At 46.4% G+C, this 25880-nt stretch overlaps 1 protein-coding gene across 4 annotated transcripts in view; it reads left to right on the top strand.

Annotated features, from left to right (window-relative positions):
- Positions 1-25880, top strand: part of MACROH2A1 (macroH2A.1 histone) — a 350602-nt gene that overhangs the window by 201094 nt on the left and 123628 nt on the right. For 2 of the 4 annotated variants that reach the window (XM_069652584.1, XM_069652586.1), the window contains exon 5: positions 7002-7097. In XM_069652584.1, the coding sequence (XP_069508685.1) occupies positions 7002-7097 (96 nt within the window). Of the gene's footprint in view, positions 1-6998; positions 7098-25880 lie in introns of all 4 variants that reach the window. The other 2 variants (XM_069652583.1, XM_069652585.1) reach the window with 1 other exon arrangement.

Raw genomic sequence — 25880 nt, 5'->3', positions numbered from 1 at the left:
TGGCAAGTTGGAACCAAGTTTAATGAAGTGTATAATGAACTGTAAAAAGTGTTAAGGGGAGACCAACTGCAGAGCAAGAACAGGCACAACGTGGGTGCTAATTCAAGAGAGACTGGTTGATTCCCATATGAGCGAAACTACAGGTACTGGAAGGCCGTAGGAGAGTCACCAAACAAGGTCAAAGTGGTCATACTGAGGGTAATGCAAAATCCATGTACAATCAAAAGACTTTGATCTACAAACTGTTGAAAAGCAAGGGAAGTGAATCACGCAAAAATTTAACTGAGTAAAATTAGAACTGTGAAATTAAAGAGGGGTCAGCGCCTTGAAGAGAGGGACCCAGGGATGAGCCACTATCACCATGATCGAGAGCCACAGTAAACCCGGTGAGGGGAAGCCATCACCCAAGCTCTAGCTGCAAGAGGGGTCCGAGCCCGACAGACTTCAGGGGTGAAGCTATCATCCAAACTTCAAGTAAGAAAAGAACTGATATATAAATTGAGAGATACGATACGTGAAGGGGCAAGTCTAAAGTCCCAAGAAACAGTGTGTTGACGAGAGTGAACCCGGCGGAGGGATGCCCATTGGAACTGTTTAAAAAGACATTAAGATTTATGTAAGAAGGGTCAGCGCCCAGAAGAGGGGGATCCAGGGGGACCCATGACCCAGTGAACATTGGAAACTAACTTTTATTTGTTAAAGGAACTTTATTTCGGAACCAGAGAGGCAATTGAAAACGAGAAAACCTATTTATCCAGGATCTTGATATCACTAAAGAACTTTCTAGGGATTTGCATCCAGAAGAGGGGAATCCCGGGGTGAAAGTCGTCACCCAAAGCCCATAGAAAAGAAACTCTGTATTTGTTTTGTTAGTTGAATACGTCAGGTCCTCTAAGGCAAGAGACTTTCAAGAAAACGAGCCTTAGCCATGGATGGTCCTGAGAGCTGCCAATAGAACTGTTGTCTCGTGCTGCAGAAGTCAGAGACTGTACTGTGCTCCAAGCTCCCATCTTGCGAAGCTCCCATCTTACCCTGTGTCCAAAACGTGGCGAAGGGAGACCCAGGCTACCGCATACTGACATATTATTTGAGAACACTTTTTTTTTTTTCTTGAGAACTATCCCACACCCTTTTAATATTAGTTGTAAGATTTGGCAATAGGTTTCTTAGTATAGGCCCTTTTTATTTGACAGAACGCCACTAGGACTGCCTTATTTTTATTTGATGGTTGACGCTTGCCCCCATCTTAGATTTAGGTTATTGGGAGTTTTTCCAACCTGCAGACAGCATTCATTAATCAATAAACACCCTTCAACTGTGATCACTTGTGTGTTCCTTGTTGCCACCATGAGTTTCTCACATTAAGAGCAGACTCAAACCAGAGGGTCCCACCCCATATTATGTATTTCCCTAGTGCTTGCATGTATTTTTGCAGACCCTTGTCTCCACCCTTACCTCGGGGCCTAGCTACTGGCTAGTATCCTTTTTCCTTGTGGGACTGCTGGCCCAGGAGAAGAAGACAGCCGAAAAGGCTCCGTCCTGGGTGCAGAAGAATAGATCCATTGACATGAACAGGAAGAAGGACCACAACTTGATCATGGCCCCACCGATGTCCGTTCCTTACTGCACCCGAATATGCGGAGAGTGTGATTCTGAAGCGGGCCCGGCCACCGCTGATGTGGTGCACCTAAAGACCAAGGCAACTCGGCAGAGAGAGGGGAGCCTCGTCATTATGCCACCTCTCAAAGAGCAAAAGGAAGCCGCATCAGGGAGCAAGCCCCTGCAGCATCAGTGTATAAAACCCCTAGACCACCAAGGACAAAAACCAAATGGGGACCTGCACTTATAATACAGAGCCACCTAAACCCTCCTCATGGATGAGACTGAGAATACGTATGGGATCCATGCCCATCCTGGACCACCATAGTTGTTGCTCTGCAGCGTGTGGGGAAAAGGGGGGTGGGTTAGGCCCCTTCTGGAGACTTGCTGGCACACATACATGCTTCAGGAGGAGAGGAAATCTAAGGATTCGTCATGGACAGGGACACAATCCAGGGAAGAGCTAGAGTGGTGGGTGGGTTGCACGGGGAACAGTGGTATGTTCCCGACTTGAGTGGCCAAAGATTTTTTTCCAGGCTGTTTACTGTTCCCAAGAAAAAACAGACCAGCCTGGGAACAGTGCCTGCTGCCTCCTCAATTCCTTTCCTACCCTATAATAGTTCAAGATAACACCTGCACACATCCCCTATGCTCTAATTTAAAGTGAATGGACCTGAAGTATGTTATCTCCATGTCCCTATATGGCCACCTCAGAGAAAGTTTCTGTCTTTGGGAGATTCGCACATGCAGTAAAGAGTTCTTTCTACCTTTTTGCACTGAATGCAGACACAAAGGTTTTTACAAAACTCATTTCAATCATTGCAACTCATATCTGTCTGAAGGGGACCCCCCTCTACCAATACCTCAACGACTATGCTTTGAGGCCCATCATCCCCAAGGGGCATGCTCAGCTTTATGTATTCTACTGCATCCTCTTTCTTCGAACTGGGCCCGTCAGTCACTCCGGAGAAATTCCAGTTTGTTTCAGTCACTAGATACTTGTTATCAGTCTCCATTGGGATGCCACCCGAACGCTGTCTTTTCCGACAGGACAAAAGATTTTGGGGAATGATTCATAAATTAATGAGGCAGAAATATCTATCTGCCTGGTGGTTTTAGCGCTTTCTACGGCCCATTGTGTCCTGCATTTTGGCAGTTCCTTTTTCCTGATTCAAAATAAGTGGTCACAACAACATCCAGTGGAACATTCGAGTAACAAATGTGCATTTAGACCATGCTGTGGTTGTCCCCAGAGGAGAATCTACTAACGGGTATGCCGTATGCCGAGCTTCCCCATTAAGTGATCATCACTATACGTTAAAATAAAGTTAAAAAAAAAAAGTGATCACCACTACATATTCCACACCTCTGAGCAACCATAAATAAACTTTCCATTCAGTCTTTGGTCCAGTACGGATCAGCAGAATCAATGCAGTGTCTTTGAGCTCAGGGCCATTTAACTAGCCATCAGTGCATTTTGTCTTCCCATAGAGGGCAAGACTGTATTAATACATAACAGAAAACCTACATGTACTATATCAAATAAGGGTGGCGGGACCAATCCACTGGTGCTATGTAGACTAACTGTCGATCTCCACATCACTCTTTGAGACCTTCACCTTCCTGGAGTAGAGAATAGAGAAGCAAACGGAATCAGCCATTAATGTGAACTTCTCAATTCAGTGCTTCAACAGATGAAAGCCTTTCAGACACAACTGCAAGGAAAGATGGTCCTGATCCTTACAGACAGCACCACGGCCATGTACTATCTTATCAGAGAAGGGGCACTCACTCCCCGGGGCTGTCCAAACTATCCCAGAACATTTGGAAGTGGGAACTCAAACACAACATGTTCCTGTTGTCACATGTTCCAGGGGAACTCAATCTTCTGGCAGACGTACTCGGCAAAGATTTCCCACTACCCATGGAGTATGAATGGCGATTACACAAAGACATTGTCTCCATTGTTTTCGCAGAATGGGGCTTCACAGAGATCGACCTGTTTGCAACTCTGGAGAACGCTCAATGCCAAGACTACACCTCCAGGTACCCCCAGAACCATTCCAAGGGGAACGGACTCTGGATCACATGGTCAGGGAAATTTTTTTACGCTCACCCCTCACATTCCCCAACTCCCCTACTCAACAAGATAGTGCACAAGATGCACCAGGAATCAGTCACCATGATATTGGTTGCCCCCATGTGGGCCCGCCAACCCTGGTTTGCTCATCTGATGGATATGTCCCTATCTCCTCCAATGAAACTGCCTTGCCCGTACAACATGTCTCAAGACAGAGGGGAGACACTTCACCCATGCCCGCAAACACTGATCTTAACGGCCTAGCTCCTGATGTCGTAGAGTTCGGGCACCTGCAACTCCCTCAGATATATGGACATACTCAGAGAAGCAATGAAACCTAATACACGATATTGCTACTCCAGTAAGTGGAAGCGTTTTATTATCTGGTGCAATTCTAAGAGCATCAACCCCATTGACTGCTCTCCTACCCATATTGTTTTGTACCAGACTCATTTACTAGACTCGGGCCTGGTTTTTAACTCTGTAAAGGTTCACTTAGCTGCTCTTTCAGCCTATACTATGTCGCAACAAAAGGTGTTGTGGTGGAAGATACCAGTTACTAAGGCTTTCATGGAGGGAGTAAAGAGGATTCTCCCTCCCATTTTTAATCCGGCTCTCGGATGGGACCTAAATGTGTTGTTGACTAGACTTATGGGATTTCCGTTTGAGCCCATGCATAAAGCAAGTCTTGAGGATCTCACCTACAAGACTGCCTTTTTAATAGCTATTACTTCCATAAGGAGAGTCAGTGAACTACAGGCCCTCTCAGTTCTAGACCCCTTTGTTACAGTTCACAGAGATAAGGTGGTTCTGCGCACTCACCCAAGTTTGCGCCAAAATTCATTTCAAGGTTCCATGTGAATTAAGTCCATAGAACTACCAACGTTCTTTCAGAACCCCTCAAGCATGGGAGAAAGAAGCCTGCACACACTGGATGTACACAGGGCCATCCTGTTCTATAGGGAAAGAACTCGACCACTAAGAAAGACAAATCAGTTTTTCGTTTTAGTGGCAGTAGGTAGAGAAGGAGACCCTGTCTCATCTTCTATCTCAAGGTGGATTGTCAAATGCATCACACTCTATTACACTCTTCAAGCCTCGAGCACACCCTACTCGAGGCACGGGGGCTTCCATAGCATTCATTGCAAATGTTCCCCTAGAGCCCATTTGCAAAGCGGTAACCTGAAGTCTGTACACACTTTTACAAAACACTATTGCCTAGACACTCATTCTAGGTCTGATTCTCAGGTGGGAAAAGCAGTACTAAGACCTCTTTTCACTACTGTTCCTTCTCACAACCCACCTTCAACTCCGGGTACTGCTCGCTAGTCTATGCACAGCATGTGATTCTAAGCAGATTAACACGCATCAGAAGACATACATTGCTTACCGTAAATGCATTTCAGATGATTGTATCTGCACCCACCCTTCCTCCACACTACATATATATCTACAGCTTTTTTTTCTTCTCTCTTTTCTGTACTCCCTCGTGATAGTTTTAAGGCTCCCTCACGGCAGACAAAAGAAGGGACCTCGACGCGTGAGGGATTTTGGTTACACTACACGTCACGTTAGAGATAGTGTTACAGGCACGCCCATGTCGACGTCCCCTTTCGATTCTCGAAAGACAAGATGCAATACTCTGCGGTTACCACTGGATGTATGCACTGTATGTGAATGTAAGCAGATACAATCATCAGAAATACTTTTACGGTAAGTAATGCATGTCATAAATTATGAAACCAGCCATTAGTAAGTGCATCAACTAGGTCTGTTAGATTGTCCACGTCCCAGATTTCTGTATACCGTTACCTGTCATCCACAACAACTGGATACTCTTTGCTAGATATTCTCAATATATTGCAAAGACGCCCAATTCCAGGACTCCCTCAGTCTCATGTACTTTTAGCCAAGTACGTAATGGCAACCCAACCTTCGTTAAATGCAAAGCAAAACACGTATATGGCTGAGAAATCCAGCATGTACTGTTTCTTAATAGTTTTTATCTTTGACAAAGTGAGGTATTTGTGGGAGCAGAGTAAAGTTTGTGTGTTGGAATTACAAAGACATAGAGGAAGCACACTGCTAAATGCTGTGAGATTTATAACTATCTTACGAAGATGAACTGCAGCATGGTCTTGTCACAAGAGACACATTTTAAACATTTTGAGGATAAAAGCTGGTTGCTCCCACTGCGATAAATAGGAAAGGTGTTGATAAATAGGAAAGGTGTTAACAAATCATTGCGTGACTTAGGTGACCTCTTGGGCCGCATTCCAAGTGTGGCTCACTGGCACCCTTGCTTTCAGACCGCCACACTACAAGTCTGCATGCAGGGGCCGTTGTGCCCGGTGGGGTCAGACCTGCCGAGCGCAACAGCCCCTGCAGGCAGACTTTTCACAGAAGCAACAGTGCCGGTGCTTCGGAGACCCCACCTGACTTCCCGCTCTGTCGGGACTTGTAATGTCCCGGTGGCACCGGGAAGTCAGGAGGTGGATTCAGTGTTTCGAGGTTGGCAGCCACCCTCCGGTAGCACCTGCTGGTTATCGCTGACCTCGTACTGAGGCCTTGTCTGCTGGAGAGCATCCTATGTGAGGGACAAGAGAACTGAAGGGTAAAGAGAAGCTCAGAGTTTTCCTGGACATTTGGAGGGCATGTTTGCAAATATCTAAATAAAAGTCTCCGTAGACGTGTTCAATTGAAAATCCTGGTGTTGGTGGATTCAAGTTGGATCCCTGCTATCGCAATGTCAATCCATGATGTGCTCCTCCCCTTCACACTGTGGCTGATGTGACAGGTGCTTATACTGTTGGCATTTAAAGATCAAATACAAGTGTTTGGTTCGTTTAAAGTGAGAAAATAATCATGAAACTAGTGTCATGATGTCCTGGTGGTAATTTTGCCTCATTGCGCACACACACTTGGCAACAACAGTTCTTAGTGGCTGATTCATTAAGAAATTGCTGTTAAATCTGGGCTACTCTCTGCTTACTCCTGGAAAGGCACTATTTGATTCACAAAGAAGATAACGTGAGTAACGCGGGCTTACACCTTCAAAGAGAAGAGTTAATCATGGATAGTTTCCCAGTTCCATGTGTGAAAACGCCATCCTGTCCTGTTCCATTTCTTGGTATTCTGGGATTAGTAAAAGGCAAAACTACAATTCCAGAATTCCAAGAAAAATAGGAGAGGCTGGGGTTTCTTGCGCATGTATCTGAGAAACGTGAGAGCTTTGTTTTGAATCACCTGTGATTTTTCACCTTTTGTTGAGCAATTCTGTATTAACAAAACAGCCATGTTTTCATGTTTTCTTTGTAAGAAGAAGCCAGGAGAAAACAGCAAAACGGGCGGTACCCTAGATGGCAGTCTGGATGGATTTACAGTCCTGTCCACTAAAAACCTCTTCCTCGGACAGAAGGTATGTTTGTTTCTTCTTAAGTCAGTCGAAAACGCTTTAGCTGTGACTTTAGGGTAAGGGTGGGTCAGAGCTGCATGTTGCTGTGAGTAATAGTACACACTCAGACCAAGTTTTTCAGACTGCAATTGAAAAAGGACAGCACTAATGCTATTGTCTAACCACTAATGCTTCACATATGGTTGCCACGTGATTCCATCTCAAGAAGGACACTTGACTCACTCCAGGGCTTGGCTTTTACCATAGTTTATTTCAGTCCATTTTAATGAATTGAAGTGACCCAAAACTAAAGCTATCCGCAATAAATGTATTGATAAGTGAAAACCCAGTACAAGGACACAATGTCCTTCCAGACATGAAATCAAGTGCTAACCCTACCTGTAACCCAGTAATTGGAGGAAGAAAATAACCTGTAAAATCTTAATGTTCACACTTAAAAAGCTTGCTGGCTCTCCATTTCAAATAAACTTCATGGGAGGATTTCAACCTGTTTTGTAAGTATTTATTTGTTTTCAGCCCTATCCGAATCTTTGATAAACAAGTAAACAAGGGTGTCGACTACTTTCACAGGATGAATTGGAAAAATAACTAGGTGTAGCATCACTGTAGTGCCATCTTATTTTATGTTACCCGATGTTGCGTAAGCGAAAGAACATTGAATTTTTTTTCTTTTATTAAAGATCAGCTTGTTGCCATTAGGTCTGCTAACAAATGGCATATATCTTTAGAAAATGAGTCAAGACATCAATTCCATCACTGAAGTCAAGGTTGGCCTAGTGAGATGAGGAAACACTCTAGCAACTTGCAATCTAGGCCTCAATACACCCACCAGCTGCAAGCTGTGGGTGCTATAGTACTGGTTGGTTGTAGTGGCTTGTGCCATCTTAACTGCGATGTCTATTTTAGGGTCCAATTATGCTGTTAATGATCATCCTTTGCATTTGTTTCTCGCCACATTCTCTGTTAGAATGGTGCTGCAACGTGTGGATTAAAAGGCAAGATAACATAGAAGAACAAGTTACTTCTTACCTTGTAACGTTCTTTCGATGGGATGTTCCTCAGACGTATTCCTTATCTTAGAAATCTCTTTCCAGCTTTGCTGGCCTCGGAAATTTTTTCTCTCTAGAGGGCGCTGCGCGCCGACGTCCGCCGAGTCGATGTCCCTCGACAGCCGCCATATCGACGTCGACGTCATCCTGCCTATAAAGGCCGCGCGCAGCGTACGTTGCTCAGTTCCGTTTTGTAGCCCACAATAATTCTTTCTGGACTAGACTAATCACCCTGAAGGAGCGTAAGATGCAACAACAAGGGAATTAGTACTGCGGGGATGGATGGGAGGGTCGATAAGGAATACGTCGGAGGAACATCCCATCAAAAGAACGTTACAAGGTAAGAAGTAACTTGTTCTTCGAAGGGATTGTGTCCTCCGACGTATTCCTTATCTAAGATAGGCTCCCATAGCAGTATTCTGTTATTGGAGGTGGGAGTACTGACTTCATGCTTCCTCTTATTGATGAATAGAGTGCAATACTGCCCTTCCAAATCTAGTTTCCTGACTGGAGGAGGAATCCAAGTTGTAAAACCCTGTAAAGGTATGGACGGACGACCATGTGGCAGCCGCACATATGTCTCTAACCGGCACTCCTCTTTTGAGGGCCGATGAAGCTGCCATACCTCTGGTCGAATGAGCCCTAAGATTTTGAGGGGGCTCTTTTCCTGCCAGTTTATAACATTCCAAAATGGCTAAAATGATCCATCTGGAAATGGTCTGCTTAGTTATCGGTAGCCCCAGCTTGTGACCTGCGTAGCCTACAAACAGCTGGTCTGCTTGTCTTATCCTAGCCAGTCTACTAATGTAAAAACTTAAAGCCCTTCTTGGGTCCAGCCTGTCTAACCTCTCTTCCTCTTTCCCCGGATGGGGAGGAGGATAGAAAGATGGAAGGGTAATCTTCTGTGTGATATGAAATTCAGAAACCACCTTTGGGAGGAAATTAGGCTTCACTTGCAGAACAACTTTGTCTTTGTGAAAGATTGTATGAGGTGGTTTACAAGAAAGAGCTTGTAACTCGCTCACCCTTCTAGCAGATGTAAGTGCTACTAATAAAACAGCCTTAATGGTAAGAAATCTTAACGAACAAGAGTGGAGTGGTTCGAAAGGTGTGCCCATCAGGAAAGTTAGGACTAAATTTAAATCCCCTAGGGGAACCTGGAATAGTCTTGGGGGATAAACGTTAGTTAACCCCTTTAGAAACTGTATTACCAAGGGTAACTTGAAATAGGATGGTTCTTCCGCAGTGCGCTTAAAGATGGATAGCGCTGCGAGATAGCCCTTGATGGTGCCAACTTGAAGGCCTGAATTAGCTAAATAAAGTAGGAAGGACAAAACCATTGGTGTACCACATGAAAAGGGATCGATATTTTTTTCCCTACACCAGCTGCAAAATCTGTTCCAACGGCAGCGGTATAAAGATTTTGTTCCTGGCTTTCTTGCCGAAAGCAACACCTCCATAACGTCATCAGGGAGGTCCCAATCCTTGTACCTCAGCCTTTCAGAAGCCAAGCGTGAAGGTTGAGGGTTTTGATGTCTGGATGGAGAACCTGACCTCCCTTCTGTGAGAGCAGATTCTCTCTGAGTGGAAGTCAAATTGGAGGGCAGATGGACAAGTCTAGAAGGTCCGGGTACCACGTTCTCCTGGCCCAATCCGGGGCAATTAGGATCATGGTTTTCCGGAATCTTCTCAACCTCCTGATCATTTGAGGAATGACGGGGACCGGTGGAAACGCGTACAGGAGTGGAAACTCCCAGTCCACTATGAACGCGTCCCCCAGAGCTCCTGTCGGGGGAAATTCCCTTGAACAGAACAGATCGCACTTCCTGTTGACACTGGTGGCGAACAGATCCACCTGAGGGGTTTCCCAAAGGGCGAAGATCTCTTTAAGGACTTCCAGAGCCAGTTCCCACTCGTGGGAGACTGTGCTCTGCCTGCTCAGAGCGTCCGCTGTCAAGTTCTTCTCTCCGGCTAGGTGAACTGCCGATAGAGAGATTCCTTCTTGGATTTCCCAAAACCAGAGCTGCATTGCCTCTCTGCACAGAAGTAGTGATCCTACGCCTCCTCTTTTGTTGAGGTAATGCATGGCCACTGTGTTGTCCGTCATTATCAAGACATTCTTTCCTTGTACAGGTGGCAGAAAAGCCTTCAGCGCAGGTCTGATGGCCCTCAGCTCTAACAGGTTGATATGTAGTCTGGACTCCGATGGAGACCAACGACCGCTGATGGTCAAGTCTTTGGCATGGGCTCCCCACCCCGTGAGTGAGGCATCCGTGACTACTGTTATCTCCGGCCAGGGTTGCCAAAACTGCTCTCCTTTCAGAATGTTCTCCTGACAGGCCCACCACTGACGGTCTCGAGCCACCCTGTCGGGAACCTGAAGATCTGTCATTCTCCCTGAGAATTGTGACCACTGAGATCTCAGTGCCCACTGGAGAGATCTCATTCTCAGGCGAGCCTCTGGCACTAGGAAAATGCAGGATGCCATGAGGCCTAGCAACCTCAAAAAGTCGAAGGCTGGGAGACGTTGGGCATTTTGAAACTTGGTGACCATCTGTAGAATATCTTGAGCCCTCACCTCTGGTGGCGAGGCTTTTCCCAGGGAAGTGTCCAGGATCGCTCCGATGAACTGGAGTCTCTGCAATGGTATCATTTGTGACTTCTTTAAATTGAGGGAGAAGCCCAGTCTGTGAAGGGAGTGTCAAACATGATCTAGCTGGATCTGAGCTTCTTCCGAAGATACAGCTCTGATCAACCAATCGTCCAGGTAGGGGTAGACGTGAATCCCTTCCCTCCTTAGACTTGCAGCCACTACCGACATTAACTTGGTGAAGACCCTCGGGTTGGAGGTCAGCCCAAATAGCAGCACTCGAAATTGATAATGAGAGTTGCCAATTGCGAACCTCAGGTATTTCCTGTGTTTGAGATGGATTGGCACATGGAAATAAGCGTCCTGAAGGTCCAGAGATACCAACCAGTCCTGTAACTGAAGGGCCTGAAGGATCTGAGAAAGAGTTACCATCTTGAATTTGTCTTTCCTGAGGAATTTGTTCAATTCTCGCAAGTCCAAGATGGGTCTCAGTCCTCCGTCTTTCTTTGGTATGATAAAGTAAGGGGAGTACCAGCCCTTGTTCCACTCCGCTACAGGTACCGGTTCTATGGCACCTTTCTCTAGCAGGTCTAAAATTTCCTGCAAGAGGAGCGGATCTGGAGCTTTTTGAGAGCTGATCCCCGGTGGATGACTCTGAGGTATGCGTAGGAGAGGCAGGCAGTAACCTTGTGCAACTGTCTCCAATGCCCAAGCATCTGACGTGATAGCCTGCCATTCCGCCAGATGTTGAGTTAACCTGCCTCCTAAAGGTGTCTTGTGAGGGAAGTCCTCAGAGTGGTTTTGGGGCGGCTGATGCAGATGCCGATGGTAAAGAGGCACCTGCTGTTGCTGCGGCTTTTGAATATCTACCCCGTCCACCTCGGGTAGTTCTTCTTTGTCCCCTTTGAGCCGGTCGTCCTCTACCTCTTCCGAATGCAGAGTAGAAGCGAAAGGACTTGTCTCTCGCAGAGGTTCCTGTGGGACGAAAAGGTGTCTGACGGATTGCAGCGCCTAGGGATTTTGCTGCTGCCTTTGATGTTTGCAGTTTTTCTAAACTGTCATCCGCCTTTTTCCCAAACAAAGAAGAGCCATCAAATGGCATGTTCAAGAGCCTGGCTTGCACATCTGGGGCAAAACCAGACTTTTTCAACCAAGCAAATCTCCTGGTTGTTGTACTTGCCGCCATTGCTCTGCTGATACTGTCAGCTGAATCAATGCCCGTCTGGAGGGATTCGCACATAGCGTCTTTACCGTCCTTTATGATATTTAGGAACGCCTCCCTTTCTTCTCCCTCTGGGATGCAGTCAGCCGCTGTAGAAGCACACTCCCAAAGTGTATGGCTGAATCTAGCAAGGGTGCAAGTAGCATTAATAGATTTTAACGCCATGCTACATGCCGAAAAAACTTTCTTAGCCATAGCATCGTATTTTTTATCGTCCCTGTCCTGTGGAACGGTAGGGTAAGCAGTCTTGATGTCAGTAGAAGATGCTGCCTGTACCACCAGACTTTCTGGGGATGGGTGTTTGGACAAAAACTCCGGGTCTGCAGAAGATACCCTGTATTTAGTAGACAGTTTTTTATTTACTGCCGGGACGACATCTGGGGTTTCCCAGTTCGTCATGATTTTTCTTTGAAGAGCTTTATGAAAAGGTACTACAGGATCCTCCTGTGGACCTTTATCAAGAATATCCGTGAGGTCATCCTGTTGGAAAGCCTGTGAAGGTGTTGACCACCCCATAAATTCTGTGATCCTGGCCATTAAGGCTCTGTAAGGGGTTTCAGCATGCTCCCCTGGGTCTGGGCTAGCGAACTCCACCTCTGGGGAAGTGTCTAAACCACTTGCCTCATGTAAGGAATCATGGAGTTCCTTTAATCTGCGTTCCTCTGAGGATAACTCCTCTTGAACTGAGGTTGCAGATCCCTGCAACTCAAATGTCTCTTCTTGGTCAGACAGTTCTCCCTCTTCCATAATTGAGGACATTGTTCTCAATTGGTCTGAACTCACAAAGGGTGTGAAACCCATCTCCAAGGCAGAGGGTGCCAAACTTGTTGTAATCGGCCTCGAAAACGTCGATGTCGTTGACACCGACGTCGAAGGCTTCGAACGTGGCGTCGAAAACAAAGGTGGAGGCCTCGAGGTCATCGATAGAATCGGAATTCTGCTTGAGGATGTCGACAATCTCGACGACATCGTCATCGAAGACCTGGGAATAGCCACTGGGTGCGCCGCAACCGTGACTTTCCTTGGCGTAGACGCCGGTGTTGAGGATGGCGTCGAGTCGACAGACCCGTGTGTCGAAGGTCCCTTCGACAACGGCGTCGAAGACACCGACCTCGGCGTCGACGGAACCCTCGTCGACGGACCCTTCGAAGAAGGATTCCAGGTTTTTGCTTTACTCGAGGGTTCGTGACACGCTCGAGAAGCTTCCTTCGCCGGGTGCTGCGACTCGCTGCGTTTTGGACCTTTGGGTCTTTCGACCAGAGCATCGCTCTCGGCAGTCTTCGAGGGGGTCGAGGCCGCTTTCTCGAAGACGCTCATCATATTTTTTCGGAATTCCTCCCATTCAGCCCGGGAACTATGTTTCGTGGGGCAAGGGATTCTCTTAGGTGAAACAGAGGAAGAGGAGGACGGGGATCTTCGGCGTCTCCTTTTCGAGTGCTTTGATCTCGAGGAGTGATGGGACCGGCTTCGAGACCTGGAGCGCAAATGGTGACGAGGAGACGAATGTCTCGACTTCGTCGAGGAAGAAGAAGCTTTAGAAGTCTTACCTTTTTCCAGCTTCCCCCTACGCTCCTTCAGGGCCTTAGCTGTCATGGACATACAGTCCTCGCACTCCGAACAATGGTGTTCAGCTCCCAAACACCATGTGAGGGTCCGTCAGCGACATCTTTTTTCCACAGTCTCTGCATTTTTTAAAGCCGGACCGAGGGGTCGTCGGTTCAGACGAGGAAGCCATCGAGTATGGATCGAATATCTCGAGGAAAATGGAATAATTCTCTACGAAACTGAGCAGCGATATTCTGAGGCACTGAGTAAGCGCGGAAAAACGGAACTGAGCAACGGATGCTGCGCGCGGCCTTTATAGGCAGGATGACATCGATACGGCGGCTGTCGAGGGACATCGACTCGGCGGACGTCGACGCGCAGCGCCCTCTAGAGAGAAAACATTTCCGAGGCCAGCAAAGCTGGAAAGAGATATCTAAGATAAGGAATACGTCGGAGGACACAATCCCTTCGAAGTAAGGTTACTTCTTTGCAGGTTGTGCCTGGTAATCCTCATCTGTGCTATTGCTTCACCTTACCATCACATTTCTGGAAAATAATGCCTTACCCTTTCCAAATGTATCTTTAGAAGAGATGCGTGAGACGGCAGAAGTGCAATTTCTAAAATGTAGGTTGATCAGATATTATGCCTCTGGTAGATCAAACGTTTAGCGTCTTTATTAAATGGTCATTCGTTTTGTTGGCCTATACAAGAAAACGATTTCAAATCCATCTGCAGAAGGACTCTGGCATTAAGGTTTTGGATGTTACTAATATCCTTTCTGAACATCTAATGGAACGCCGGCATTTTTGTGGCCATCGCACAATCTGAATGACTCCAGGCCTAGTAAGGTCTTTTTATCTTGTCCTCCCTCGCTCTTCCCTCCCCTCCACTCCCTTGTCTTGTCATGCCTAAAAACACTTGTGTACAGGCGCGTAATAAATGTTATATCATACCATATGTCATATCGGGGACCATGGTATTTCAGCTCCCACAGCTGTAGAAAAACTGTATATCGTTACCTGTTCATAGTCAAAGACGGGTAAACCGCATATCTCCAAAAAGGAATCTCCTGGTATTCTCCTTGCTCTTGGTTGCTTTCTGATTTCCACTCACCCTGTGCATGCCCTTGTCACTAAAGAAAGCCATTGGTACTCCCATAGAAAGCTGGCCTCAGTCATTCACCTTCTACATTGTGATATACTACATTGTGGTATACTGCAACTTTTCATCGGTCCGATCTTTTGTACCAGCAATAGCAATAGCGAGTTGCAAGTTCCTACCCAGCATAAAAAGTCACTGCCCGCCCCCCCTTAGTTCTCCACATACACACAGCATGCCATCTCTTAATCACCAAGAGTCAATTATCACTAGCCAAAGCCTAGTGCCAAGTGCAGATTTTGTGGCCTGTTTGAACCTTTGTCCACAAACCTACTACTGCACAGATGCTTGAACCGTTTTCACCCCTCAACAGTCCGGTTTCACTACGAACCACAGCAATCTGCCAGCTAAATAACCACCTAACATACAGTAGATTTGGAGTGGTGGGATTGCTGGCCCCACTGCTCCCATAACTTCCTGCTCCTGAGTTTCCATAGCATGGTTACTCAGTAGACACCCGATAGGGTGGACTGCATCTTTCATCAAATGGCAACAGTAAAGGGTGCTCCTCCGACTGCAGTGTTAAACCAGCTGTTGATTTCTTTCTCCATCGTAAGGCGCTTGCGGGTGTAGCCTGTGAGATACAGACTGTAGCACAGTAAAGATGCCAGAACAACCACCATAAGCAGAACTTGCAGAGCCGCAATTCGTCTTTGAGGAATGCCCCCTTTCTGCTTCACTGTGTCCAAGCAAATGGTTATAGGAATGGTCTGATGTCAGCCACACAATGCTGAATTTAGTTGAACTACAGCTCTGCCAGGATCCGTGAGAATAGGCAAGCGGAACAGTAAATTTGCCCCAGGCCAGATTGGGTTAATTGCTGTTGTATTAGAACCCACAAATGATCATCTATACACACAAACCCACACGCATATTGTTGTGAACAGATGAAACATTTGCAACTTCTAAATCGCAGGGCGGTTTCTTACACATCTCACCGGATCTAATTAACCACATCTAGTCTTAAAAATAGCAATTTTCTTTTGACTATTAAAAAAAATAGTAAAACAGGGCATTATATACAGTTGAGGTGCCTTAGCATTTACCTCTGCCACCTGCTTCTATGAATGTGCGGAGCAACAACAATGTACCCTGGCATTGCAATGTGATATGTGCTGCATGAAATGAAGGTGCATTCGCTTGATCGGATATGGTATGTGTTTGCCACAAATTCCCCTAACTCTAAGCACTCAGCAAATCTAGATGCACGTGTATTGTGCTGTGATCTTTTCCTTGTGATGTAGAACCACTCGGAACGGTAACATCAACTTGTGTTGCTTATTCTATAATTCTGAAACCCGACAACGGGGTGCTCTGGCATCACAATGATGCTTGATTTATCATTGGGAGGAACATCTGCTGGATGGGTGCCTGTCGCCTTATTTCAGAAGGCACCTATTTTGTAAACCCAGGCACCCTTGCTTCATTCAGTGAGATGCAACCTGTACACTAGATGTTGACATAGAGTAATTTGGTTTACCATTAGCTGTTTCAGAGCCCAGGGTCGAGCCAGAGGATACATGATCGGCTCATGTGCTGCAAAGTTCTAATACCCTAATTCGAGATTACCATTCCTGTTTGCCACTTGCGGAATGGTTGGCTGCGTTTGCCATAGTATTTATTGCTCCCTTTGCCAATTGTATTTCTATTTGTTGATCATATACAGATTACCCGTTGTCAAGTCTACATGAACAAAATGATATAGCGGTTTTGGAAACAATTATACATGCTTTTGTTCACCATAAAACTGATATTTGTCTGCAGTGTAAGAGCAAAGAAATATCGAGGCTGAGTACCACAAATGAAATACACCAATCATGGGCTGAAAAGATTCACAGATCTTTTATTCTACACAGTTTACAAAGAAACCCAGATAACACCCCGCAACATATACCAGCCTGACAATGAGAGGTGAGAGAGTGCTGGACATCTTAACATTCGTACTTTTATACAATTTTGAATAATATTGTCCAGCCTCTCTTCTCGTTAATAATTTGTGGTCTAGAGTTCGTGCCTAGTTCTCATACAGCTTATACAATAATATGCAGAAGGATTACATAAGTTTGCATTTCCATCAAGTTACAATGGTGGTGTATATTCTCGGATCCCGCGGTAAGCCTTAGTCTATATTTCTACACAATGTATTTTGGCCTGTGTCTACGCTTGAGCTTTATTTTACATCATTCCTACGTTTACACAGGGATGAGTCTTATGTGCGCAGACAATACTCTGATGGCAGTTCATATGGAGCACTAGGTCTCTTTACCTGGTCTAAACAGTCAGCTCTCGGACAACCTAAACATTAACAGGACTCAAAGGTTGGGAGGCTTGGTTGCAGGTTGAAAACACAGTCCACCATTTTAGAAAAGAGAATCGTATGAACAGAAATCAAAATTGCGGATGAATCTTAAATTGGCAGCAAAGTCGATCCAAAAATCAGAACTTTGCAACGCAGTTTTCTTCGTAGAGCACTAGGCTTAGGCCAATATTAATCACAAAGAAGGTACTTTATATTTACCGTTTCACAGCAGAATGTACAACCGAGCACTGTACAGAAATGCTCATTGTTTTGATGAAGTTCTCAATTTAGCACTTTATCAACCAATAGTTTAAAAAAAATTTTTTTAGCGCATCACTCTTCTGTTTACAGTATGCCATGGCACTGAGGTGCCTGCTAATAGTGGTGCAGTATGCGTTAACAGAATGCATTTACTAAATTACTAGAAAAGTTAGTTTATCCATATCCTCAGTGTTTCGAATAAAATGTGCAGTAATTCATATTTTTACCTAATATTGCAAAACTGGTTATGAAGGCCTCTGTTGTTAACTAAAGGTGTGTCCCTCTGACGGTTAATTTAAATTTGTCATTAATTATGTTGTGCTTGTATCCAAAGCACTTTAAAAATGTAAATTGACTGTTTTAAAAACTTTTCCAGCAGGATCACAGACAGTTCTGCACAGAAAACATGTCCCAAATCGTTAGCCAGAGTAATGAAAACTATAGATATGTAAATGCAGCATATTGGTCATGAGTGTAGACCAAGTGCAAACAATGCAGAACACACCCATCTAGCGGGTTAATGAGAAGTAACTAAAGGGCATAAAATGGAAGACGGTAAGCAAAACAAAGTGACATTGAAAATTCAAAACAGACAGAAGTTGATGCAAATTTGACGTGTGTTTTATAAGCAAGCCCATTAAGATGAGGCTGTAAAGGTGCATTTGTTTTTGGGCACTCCAGTGTATAATGAATAGTAGTTATTCTACTGGGCAAGAACAAGGGTTTACTAAGAATAGTAATAGCAAAGCCAAGAAATTAAGAAAATGCAGTTCTGGTATGACTGAAAGTTTCAACTACAGTTTAGGGAGGACATTCGGTCAGGGGAAATTTCAAGAGGAATTAAACAGTAGGTCAAGATTATGTAGCACAAACTGTTTGGAGGATCGGACAGGGTTTCAGGAAAATGAGACATTGTCGGATTTAGAATTTGAATTGATCGAAAGTACTTCCAGTGTTCAGTGTGTTTTAAAATGAAAGTGAGTTCCTATGCAAGTTTCAACAGCACAGAGGGGAGCGGAAATCAGTCCTTGGATAAGCTTGTGAGAAACGGAAAGGACTTTGGAGAATGATCTACATTGAAATGTTTGTTAAAATCAAGTGACAATCAAATTGATCGGGTAGTATATAAAGACCCAAACAAAAGCCCAGTCGGACTACATGGTAGATAAGAATACTCTCCTGTCAGACAAAGAGAAGAACAAGTTACTTAACTTGTAACGTTCTTTCGATGGGATGTTCCTCCAACGTATTCCTTATCTTTGATAATACATCTCCAGCTTGCTGGCTTCGGAAATGTTTTCTGTAGAGGGCGCTGCGCGTCGACGTCCGCCGAGTCGATGTCCCTCGACGGCCACCGTATCGGCGCCGACGTCACCATGCCCATAAATAGCCACGCGGGGCGTCCTTTGCTCAGTTCCGTTTTGTAGCATAAGAAAAGCCATGCCTGAATTGGTTATTGACCTTGAAGGAGCGTAAGCTGCAACCGCAAGGGAAGTATTACTGCGGGGATGGATGGGAGGGGCGATAAGGAATACGTCGGAGGAACATCCCATTGGAAGAAAGTTACAAGGTAAGAAGTAACTTGTTCTTCGAAGGGATTGTGTCCTCCGACGTATTCCTTATCTTTGATAGACTCCCATACAGTGGCATGTAATTGGAGGTGGGAGTAAGAATGTCATGTATCCCTTTAGGGATGGACCGAATGTAATACGGCTTTGCCAAATCTGGTCTCTTGACTAGTGGAGGAATCCAGGTTGTAAAATTTTGCGAATGTATGTGCGGACGACCATGTGGTAGCCGCACATATGTCTCTGACCGGTACCCCTCTTTGGAGGGCCGAAGAGGCTGCGATACCCCTGGTTGAATGAGCCCTAAGATTTTGGGGTGGCTCTTTCCCTGCCAGTTTGTAACATTCCAGAATGGCCAAAATAATCCACCTGGAAATGGTTTGTTTTGTTATGGGTAATCCCAATTTGTGACCTGAGTATTCTACAAACAGTTGGTCTACTTGCCTGATCCTAGCCATTCTGTTGATGTAAAAGCTTAGAGCTCGCCTTAGGTCCCGCCTATGTAGCCTTTCTTCCTCTTTCCCTGGATAGGGAGGAGGGTAGAACGAAGGTAAGGTAATTTTCTGAGTAATATGAAATTCAGAAACCACCTTTGGGAGGAAATTAGGCTTCACCTGTAGGACAACTTTGTCCTTGTGGAAAATTGTATGTGGGGGTTTACAGGAGAGAGCTTGTAGCTCGCTCAACCTCCTAGCGGATGTTAGTGCTACCAATAGGACAGTTTTAAGCGTGAGAAATCTCAGCGAACAAGAGTGAAGTGGTTCGAAAGGAGTGCCCATTAGGAAGTTTAAGACTAAATTTAAGTCCCATAAGGGAACTTGGAATGGTTTTGGAGGATAAACATTAGTTAATCCCTTGAGAAATTGTATCACTAGAGGTAGTTTGAAATAAAATGGTTCCTCCGCAGTGCGCTTGAAGATTGAAAGCGCTGCGAGATAGCCTTTTACAGTGCCAACTTGAAGGCCTGAGTTTGCCAAGTAGAGTAGAAACAATAACACTGTTTGTGTACCACATGAAAAAGGATCGATATTCCCTTCTCTACACCAGCTGCAAAATTTGTTCCAGCGGTATAAAGACTTTGTTGATGGCCTTCTGACCGAAAGCAACACCTCCATGACGTCATCAGCGAGGTCCCAATCCTTGTACCTCACCCTTTCAGAAGCCAAGCGTGAAGGTTGAGGGTTCTGATGTCTGGATGGAGAACCTGACCTCCCTTCTGCGAGAGAAGATTCTCTTTGAGTGGCAGACGGATTGGAGGGCAGATGGACATATCTAGAAGGTCCGGGTACCACGTTCTCCTGGCCCAGTCCGGGGCAATTAGGATCATGGTTTTCCGGAATCTTCTCAACCTCCTGATCATTTGAGGACTGGTGGAAACGTGTAAAGGAGTGGAAACTCCCAGTCCACTACGAACACGTCTCCTAGAGCTCCTCTCGGGGGAAATTCCCTTAAACAGAACAGATCGCACTTCCTGGTGGTGCTTGTGGCGAACAGATCCACCTTAGGGGTTCCCCACAGGGCGAAGATCTCTTTAAGGACTTCCAGAGCCAGCTCCCACTCGTGGGAGACTGTGCTCTGCATGCTCAGAGCGTCCGCTGTCAAGTTCTTCTCTCCGGCTAGGTGGACTGCCGATAGAGGGATTCCTTCCTGAATTGCCCAAAACCAGAGCTGTATTGCCTCTCTGCACAGTGGCAGTGACCCTACGCCTCCTCTTTTGTTGAGGTAGTGCATGGCTACTGTGTTGTCTGTCATTATCAGGACATTTATCCCCTGTATTGATGGCAGGAAAGCTTTCAGCGCTAGTCTGATCGCTGTCAGCTCAAATAGGTTGATGTGTAGTCTGGACTCTGATGGAGACCAACGACCGCTGATGGTCAAGTCGTTGGCATGGGCTCCCCACCCCGTGAGTGAGGCGTCTGTGACTACTGTTATCTCTGGCCATGGTTGCCAAAACAGTTCTCCTTTCAAGATGTTCTCTGGATAGGCCCACCATTGAAGGTCGCGGGCTACCTTGTCCGGGATCCGGAGGAGATCTGTCATTCTCCCTGAGAATTGCGACCACTGAGTTCTCAGTGCCCATTGAAGAGATCTCATTCTCAGGCGAGCCTCTGGCACAAGGAAGATGCAGGATGCCATGAGGCCTAGCAACCTCAAAAAGGCGAAGGCTGGGAGACGTTGGGCATTTTGAAACTTGTTGACCATCTGCAGAATATCTTGAGCCCTCACCTCTGGTGGCGAGGCTTTTCCCAGGGAAGTGTCCAGGACCGCTCCAATGAACTGGAGTCTCTGTGATGGTATCATCTGTGACTTCTTTAAATTGAGGGAGAAGCCCAGTTTGTGAAGGAAGTGGCAGACATAATCTAGCTGGATCTGAGCTTGTTCCGAAGATACAGCTCTGATCAGCCAATCGTCCAGGTAGGGGTAGACGTGGATCCCTTCCCTCCTTAGACTCGCAGCCACTAACGACATTAGCTTGGTGAAGACCCTCGGGGCGGAGGTCAGCCCAAATGGTAGAACTCGAAATTGATAATGAGAGTCGCCAATTGCGAACCTCAAGTATTTCCTGTGTTTGAGATGGATTGGCTCATGAAAATAAGCATCCTGAAGGTCCAGGGATACCAGCCAGTCCTGGAGCTGGAGGGCCTGAAGGATCTGAGAGAGAGTTACCATCTTGAACTTGTCCTTCCTGAGGAACTTGTTCAATTCTCCCAAGTCCAGGATGGGTCTCAGTCCTCCGTCCTTCTTTGGTATGAGAAAGTAGGGGGGGAGTACCAGCCCTTGTTCCTGTCTGCTACAGGTACCGGTTCTATGGCACCTTTCTCTAGCAGGTCTATAATTTCCTGCAAGAGGAGCGGATCTGGAACTTTTAGAGAGCTGTGCCCCGGTGGATGACTCTGAGGGATGTGTAGAATGGGTAGGCAGTAACCCTGGGCAACTATCTCCAATGCCCAAGCATCTGACGTTATAGCCTTCCATTCTGTCAGATGGTGAGTTAACCTGCCCCCTACAGGTGTTTTGTGTGGAAATACCTCGGAGTGGTTTGGGGGCGGCTGATGCAGATGCCGAGGGTAAAGAGGCACCTGCTGCTGCTGCGGCTTTAGTACTTTTGACCCGTCCACCTCGGGTGGATCTCCTTTGGCCTCTTTGAGCCGGCTGTCCTCTGCCTTTCACGAATGCGGAATAATAGCAAAAGGACTTTCCTCTTCCAGAGGTTCCTGAGGGGCGAAAAGGAGTTTGGCGGATTGCAGCTCCTAACGATTTTGCTGCTGCTTTAGATGTCTGCAACTTTTCCAGACTGTCATCAGCCTTTTTTCCGAATAACGAAGAGCCGTCAAAGGGCATATTCAAAAGTCTGGCCTGTACATCTGGAGCAAAGCCAGACTTTCGCAATCACGCATGCCTGCGGATTGTTGTACTTGCCGCCATGGCCCTGCTGATACTGTCAGCGGAATCGATGCCAGTTTGAAGTGACTCGCACATGGCATCTTTGCCATCTTTAATAATGTTAAGGAAGGCTTCCTTTTCCTCTCCTTCGGGTATGCAGTCAGCCGCTGATGAAGCACACTCCCACAGTGTGTGACTGAACCTGGCGAGCGTACAGGTGGCGTTGATGGACTTCAACGCCATACTACAAGCAGAGAAGACTTTCTTTGCCATAGAATCGTACCTCTTGTCATCTTTATCCTGTGGGACAGTAGGGTAAGCGGTCCTGCTGCTTGATGAAGTTGCCGCTTGGACCACCAGGCCTCTGGAGTCGGGTGTTTTGATAAGTATTCAGGGTCAGCTGCAGCTACCCTATACTTGGCTGATAATCTTTTATTGACAGCAGGGATAACTTCAGGAGTTTCCCAATTAGATGCAATCTTTCTTTGTAAGGCAGCATGGAAGGGGACCACAGGATCCTCCTGTGGACCTTTGTCTAATATGTCTGTCAGGTCATCCTGTTAAAAAACAGGCGAAGGCGCAGACCAACCCATAAATTCAATAATCCTTGCCATCAGGGTTCTATAGGGTGTTTCGGCATGTTCCCCTGGGTCTGGCTTAACAAATTCCACTTCTGGGGAAGTGTCCAGCCCAATTGCCTCATGTAATGACTCCTGTAGGTCTTTCAAACTTCTTTCTTCAGAGGTGAAATCCTCTGAAACAGGTATTGTGGTCCTCTGCAACCCGAAGGTTTCCTGGTCAGACTCTTCCCCTTCTTCATAAATTGAAGATAATCCAGGGTACTCTGACCTCTGAAATGGTGTAAAACCCATTTCTAAAGCAGAAGGAGCCAAACTCGTCATTATTGGGCGAGAAAACGTCAATGTCGTCGACGTCGATGTGACAGGCTTCGAAGCCGCCGAGAACGGCGTCGAGAAAACTGGAAGAGGCCTTGAACTCGAGAGGATCGGGATCCTACTCGAGGATGTCGACGACGGTCTCGGCGTCATGCCGGAGGCTCTTGGAATCACCGTTGGCTGTGGAGTAGCCGCGGTCTTCTCTTTCATCGGCGTCAATGTCGACGATGGTGTCGAGTCGATCGACCGATGCGTCGAAGAACCCTTCGACAACGGCGTCAATGGCGCCGATCCATGCGTCGAAGGGATCTTCGACGACGGCGTCGAAGACGGTGCCTTCTTACCCGATGGCCCGTGGCGCTCTCAGGTGGAATGTTTCGCCGGGTGCAGCAACTCGCGGCGTTTTGATTTTTGGGGTTTTTCACCCGGGGTATCACCCTCAGCTGTCTTCGAGGGGGTCGAGGCCGCTTTCTCGAACGCTTAACATTTTCTTCCTGAATTCCTCCCACTCAGCCTGAGAGCTGTGTTTTGTGGGGCAGGAGACCCTTTCTGGGGAAACAGAAGACGACGAGGAAGGGGATCTTCGACGTCTCTTCTTTGAGTGTCTTGATCTCGACGAATGGTGGGAGCTACTTCGAGATCTAGAATGGGAATGTTTTCGACGGCGAGGAGACGAATGCATCGACTCGGCCCAAGAAACTTTCGAGGAGGTTTTGACTGACTTCTCGAGCTTCCCCTTGCGCTCCTTCAAGGCTTTCGCCGTCATGGACATGCAGTCCTCACACTCCGAACAATGGTGCTCGGCTCCCAAGCACCACAAGCAGATCCTGTGTGGATCCGTTATCGACATTTTTTTACCGCAGTCTCGACATTTTTTGAAGCTGGATCGCGGCGTTGTCGGTTCAGATGAAGATGCCATCGAGAACGAGTTGGTATATTCGAGTAGATGTAGAAGGTTTATCTGACTGAACTGAGCAACAATGTTCCGAGGCACCACGAAGCGCGGAAAAACGGAACTGAGCAACGGACGCCGCGCATGGCTATTTATGGGCATGGTGACGTCGGCGCCGATACAGTGGGCGCCGAGGGACATCGACTCGGCGGACGTCGACGCGCAGTGCCTTCTACAGAAAACATTTCTGAGGCCAGCAAGCTGGAGACGTATTATCAAAGATGAGGAATACGTCAGAGGACTCAATCCCTTCGAATTAATGTTCAGATTCATCAGTGGTGAACCAGTCCATTGAACGTCCTGATAGGCTAATGGTCAGGCTATTTTATTAGCATAGCCCCGAAGGCTAAAGAGATAGTGGCTCATGGCCAACAAAAGCCTGTGTTGCTTAATAAAGAAGATTGGATCAAATATATCACAAGTTTCAGAAACCCTATCTTATTTCTCTGTTTCTATTTGTAATAGATTTCTGTTTGTATTTTCTTGCAACTCTCAAATTTCAGAGTTTTTGCCTTCTCTTTTGCCACTTTGTCATCTCCTCTATTGCTAGTGGATCAGTGGTTTCATGCAACACATGCAGATATGTACATAAAGCCTGACTGTCACTTTCAAGAGCTGTTGGCCCTTTCAGCTTAGACTGTACTAATATTGTTTCTGAGCTTACCATAATCATTTTCTCTTGCTGCTAAAGCGGAGTGCACGTGTGAGGGACTGCTGATCAGTTGCTGGCCCTTCCGGCTCTGTTCAGAGAATGTTGTGCCAGTTCATGGTTGTATATGTGATTCTGGCCATTTTAAAAAATCTCAGTCCGTGCTGTGGGAAAAATGAATAACTATAAACGAGATCCAGATTAGCACGGGAAGCATCTGCATTTTAACCAATCCCTGTGGATGGAAAGTGACTGCGCCTAGCTGCAGGTCCTCCACACAAGCCCTACCTAGTGGTCTGGTGCAACCTCTTTAATAAAAAAACACAAGGGAAAGCGTAGTGTGGAGCTATGAGAAGCAGTGCACCATATGAAGAAGTGAAGGAATTGGATGGGCACAGGAGTTTTTATTGGCACAGGGCATTTGGAGTTGCAGGAGAAGTTGGAGGTGCATAGGGATTTGGATGTGTTATATACAGGAAGTTGGGAGACCATGAGCGGTAGTGAAGGAAGTAAGAGTCAAGAGGAACGAAAGTGACAGAAGAGAGGACCAAGGGAGTGAAGAAAGGGGAGAGTTGACGACTGCTACAAAGAAAACACACAAAGAATATCGGAGGAGAGAGAGGCAGGAATAGAGGGAGGACGACAGTGGGAAGTTCCTTGGAGGAGAAGAGAGGGTGCTAGAGAGGGAGTAAGGCAACGGCAGCCAATTTGTTATTGGGGAGAAGTTTCAGGGTGAACCAGCATACAGTGGCGCGCCAAGGCGGTTAGAGACAGCCAGCTCGAGGACTAGAGTCAAGGTATAGTAACGGACACATAGGCATGAGTCATAAGGGCAGTATGAAGGAATTGGAGGCTAATGGTTCAGCACCCCAATGAAGGCTGGTGATTGGGTATCTATATAGCATCCAGTCCTTCCCTCCCCTCTTTTTTAAGGGGCGACTTTGTGTAGGATGCTGTGAAGAACACAGTGGAAAGACATGGGTGTCGTTTTTGGGATAAAGGTTCCTTTGAAAGGAGGAGCTACAACTGATGCCAAGGCAATACCTGGAGAAAGTCGGTTGGTAACAGAAACCTTGACTCATGGAGAAGGAGAGAGGTTGCTTGCTAAAATGGGTTGGTACATGAGACCACCCCATTGGTGGGGTGGCCAGACGGACATTGGGAATAGTGTGACATTCCAGGGGAAGCAAGTGTCCCCCTAGTACAAAGTTC

The sequence above is a fragment of the Ambystoma mexicanum genome, chromosome 3p (assembly GCF_040938575.1).
Source record: "Ambystoma mexicanum isolate Mex_15411 chromosome 3p, UKY_AmexF1_1, whole genome shotgun sequence".
NCBI classification, from domain to species: domain Eukaryota; kingdom Metazoa; phylum Chordata; class Amphibia; order Caudata; family Ambystomatidae; genus Ambystoma; species Ambystoma mexicanum.
This window is presented reverse-complemented; position numbering and strand designations above follow the sequence as displayed.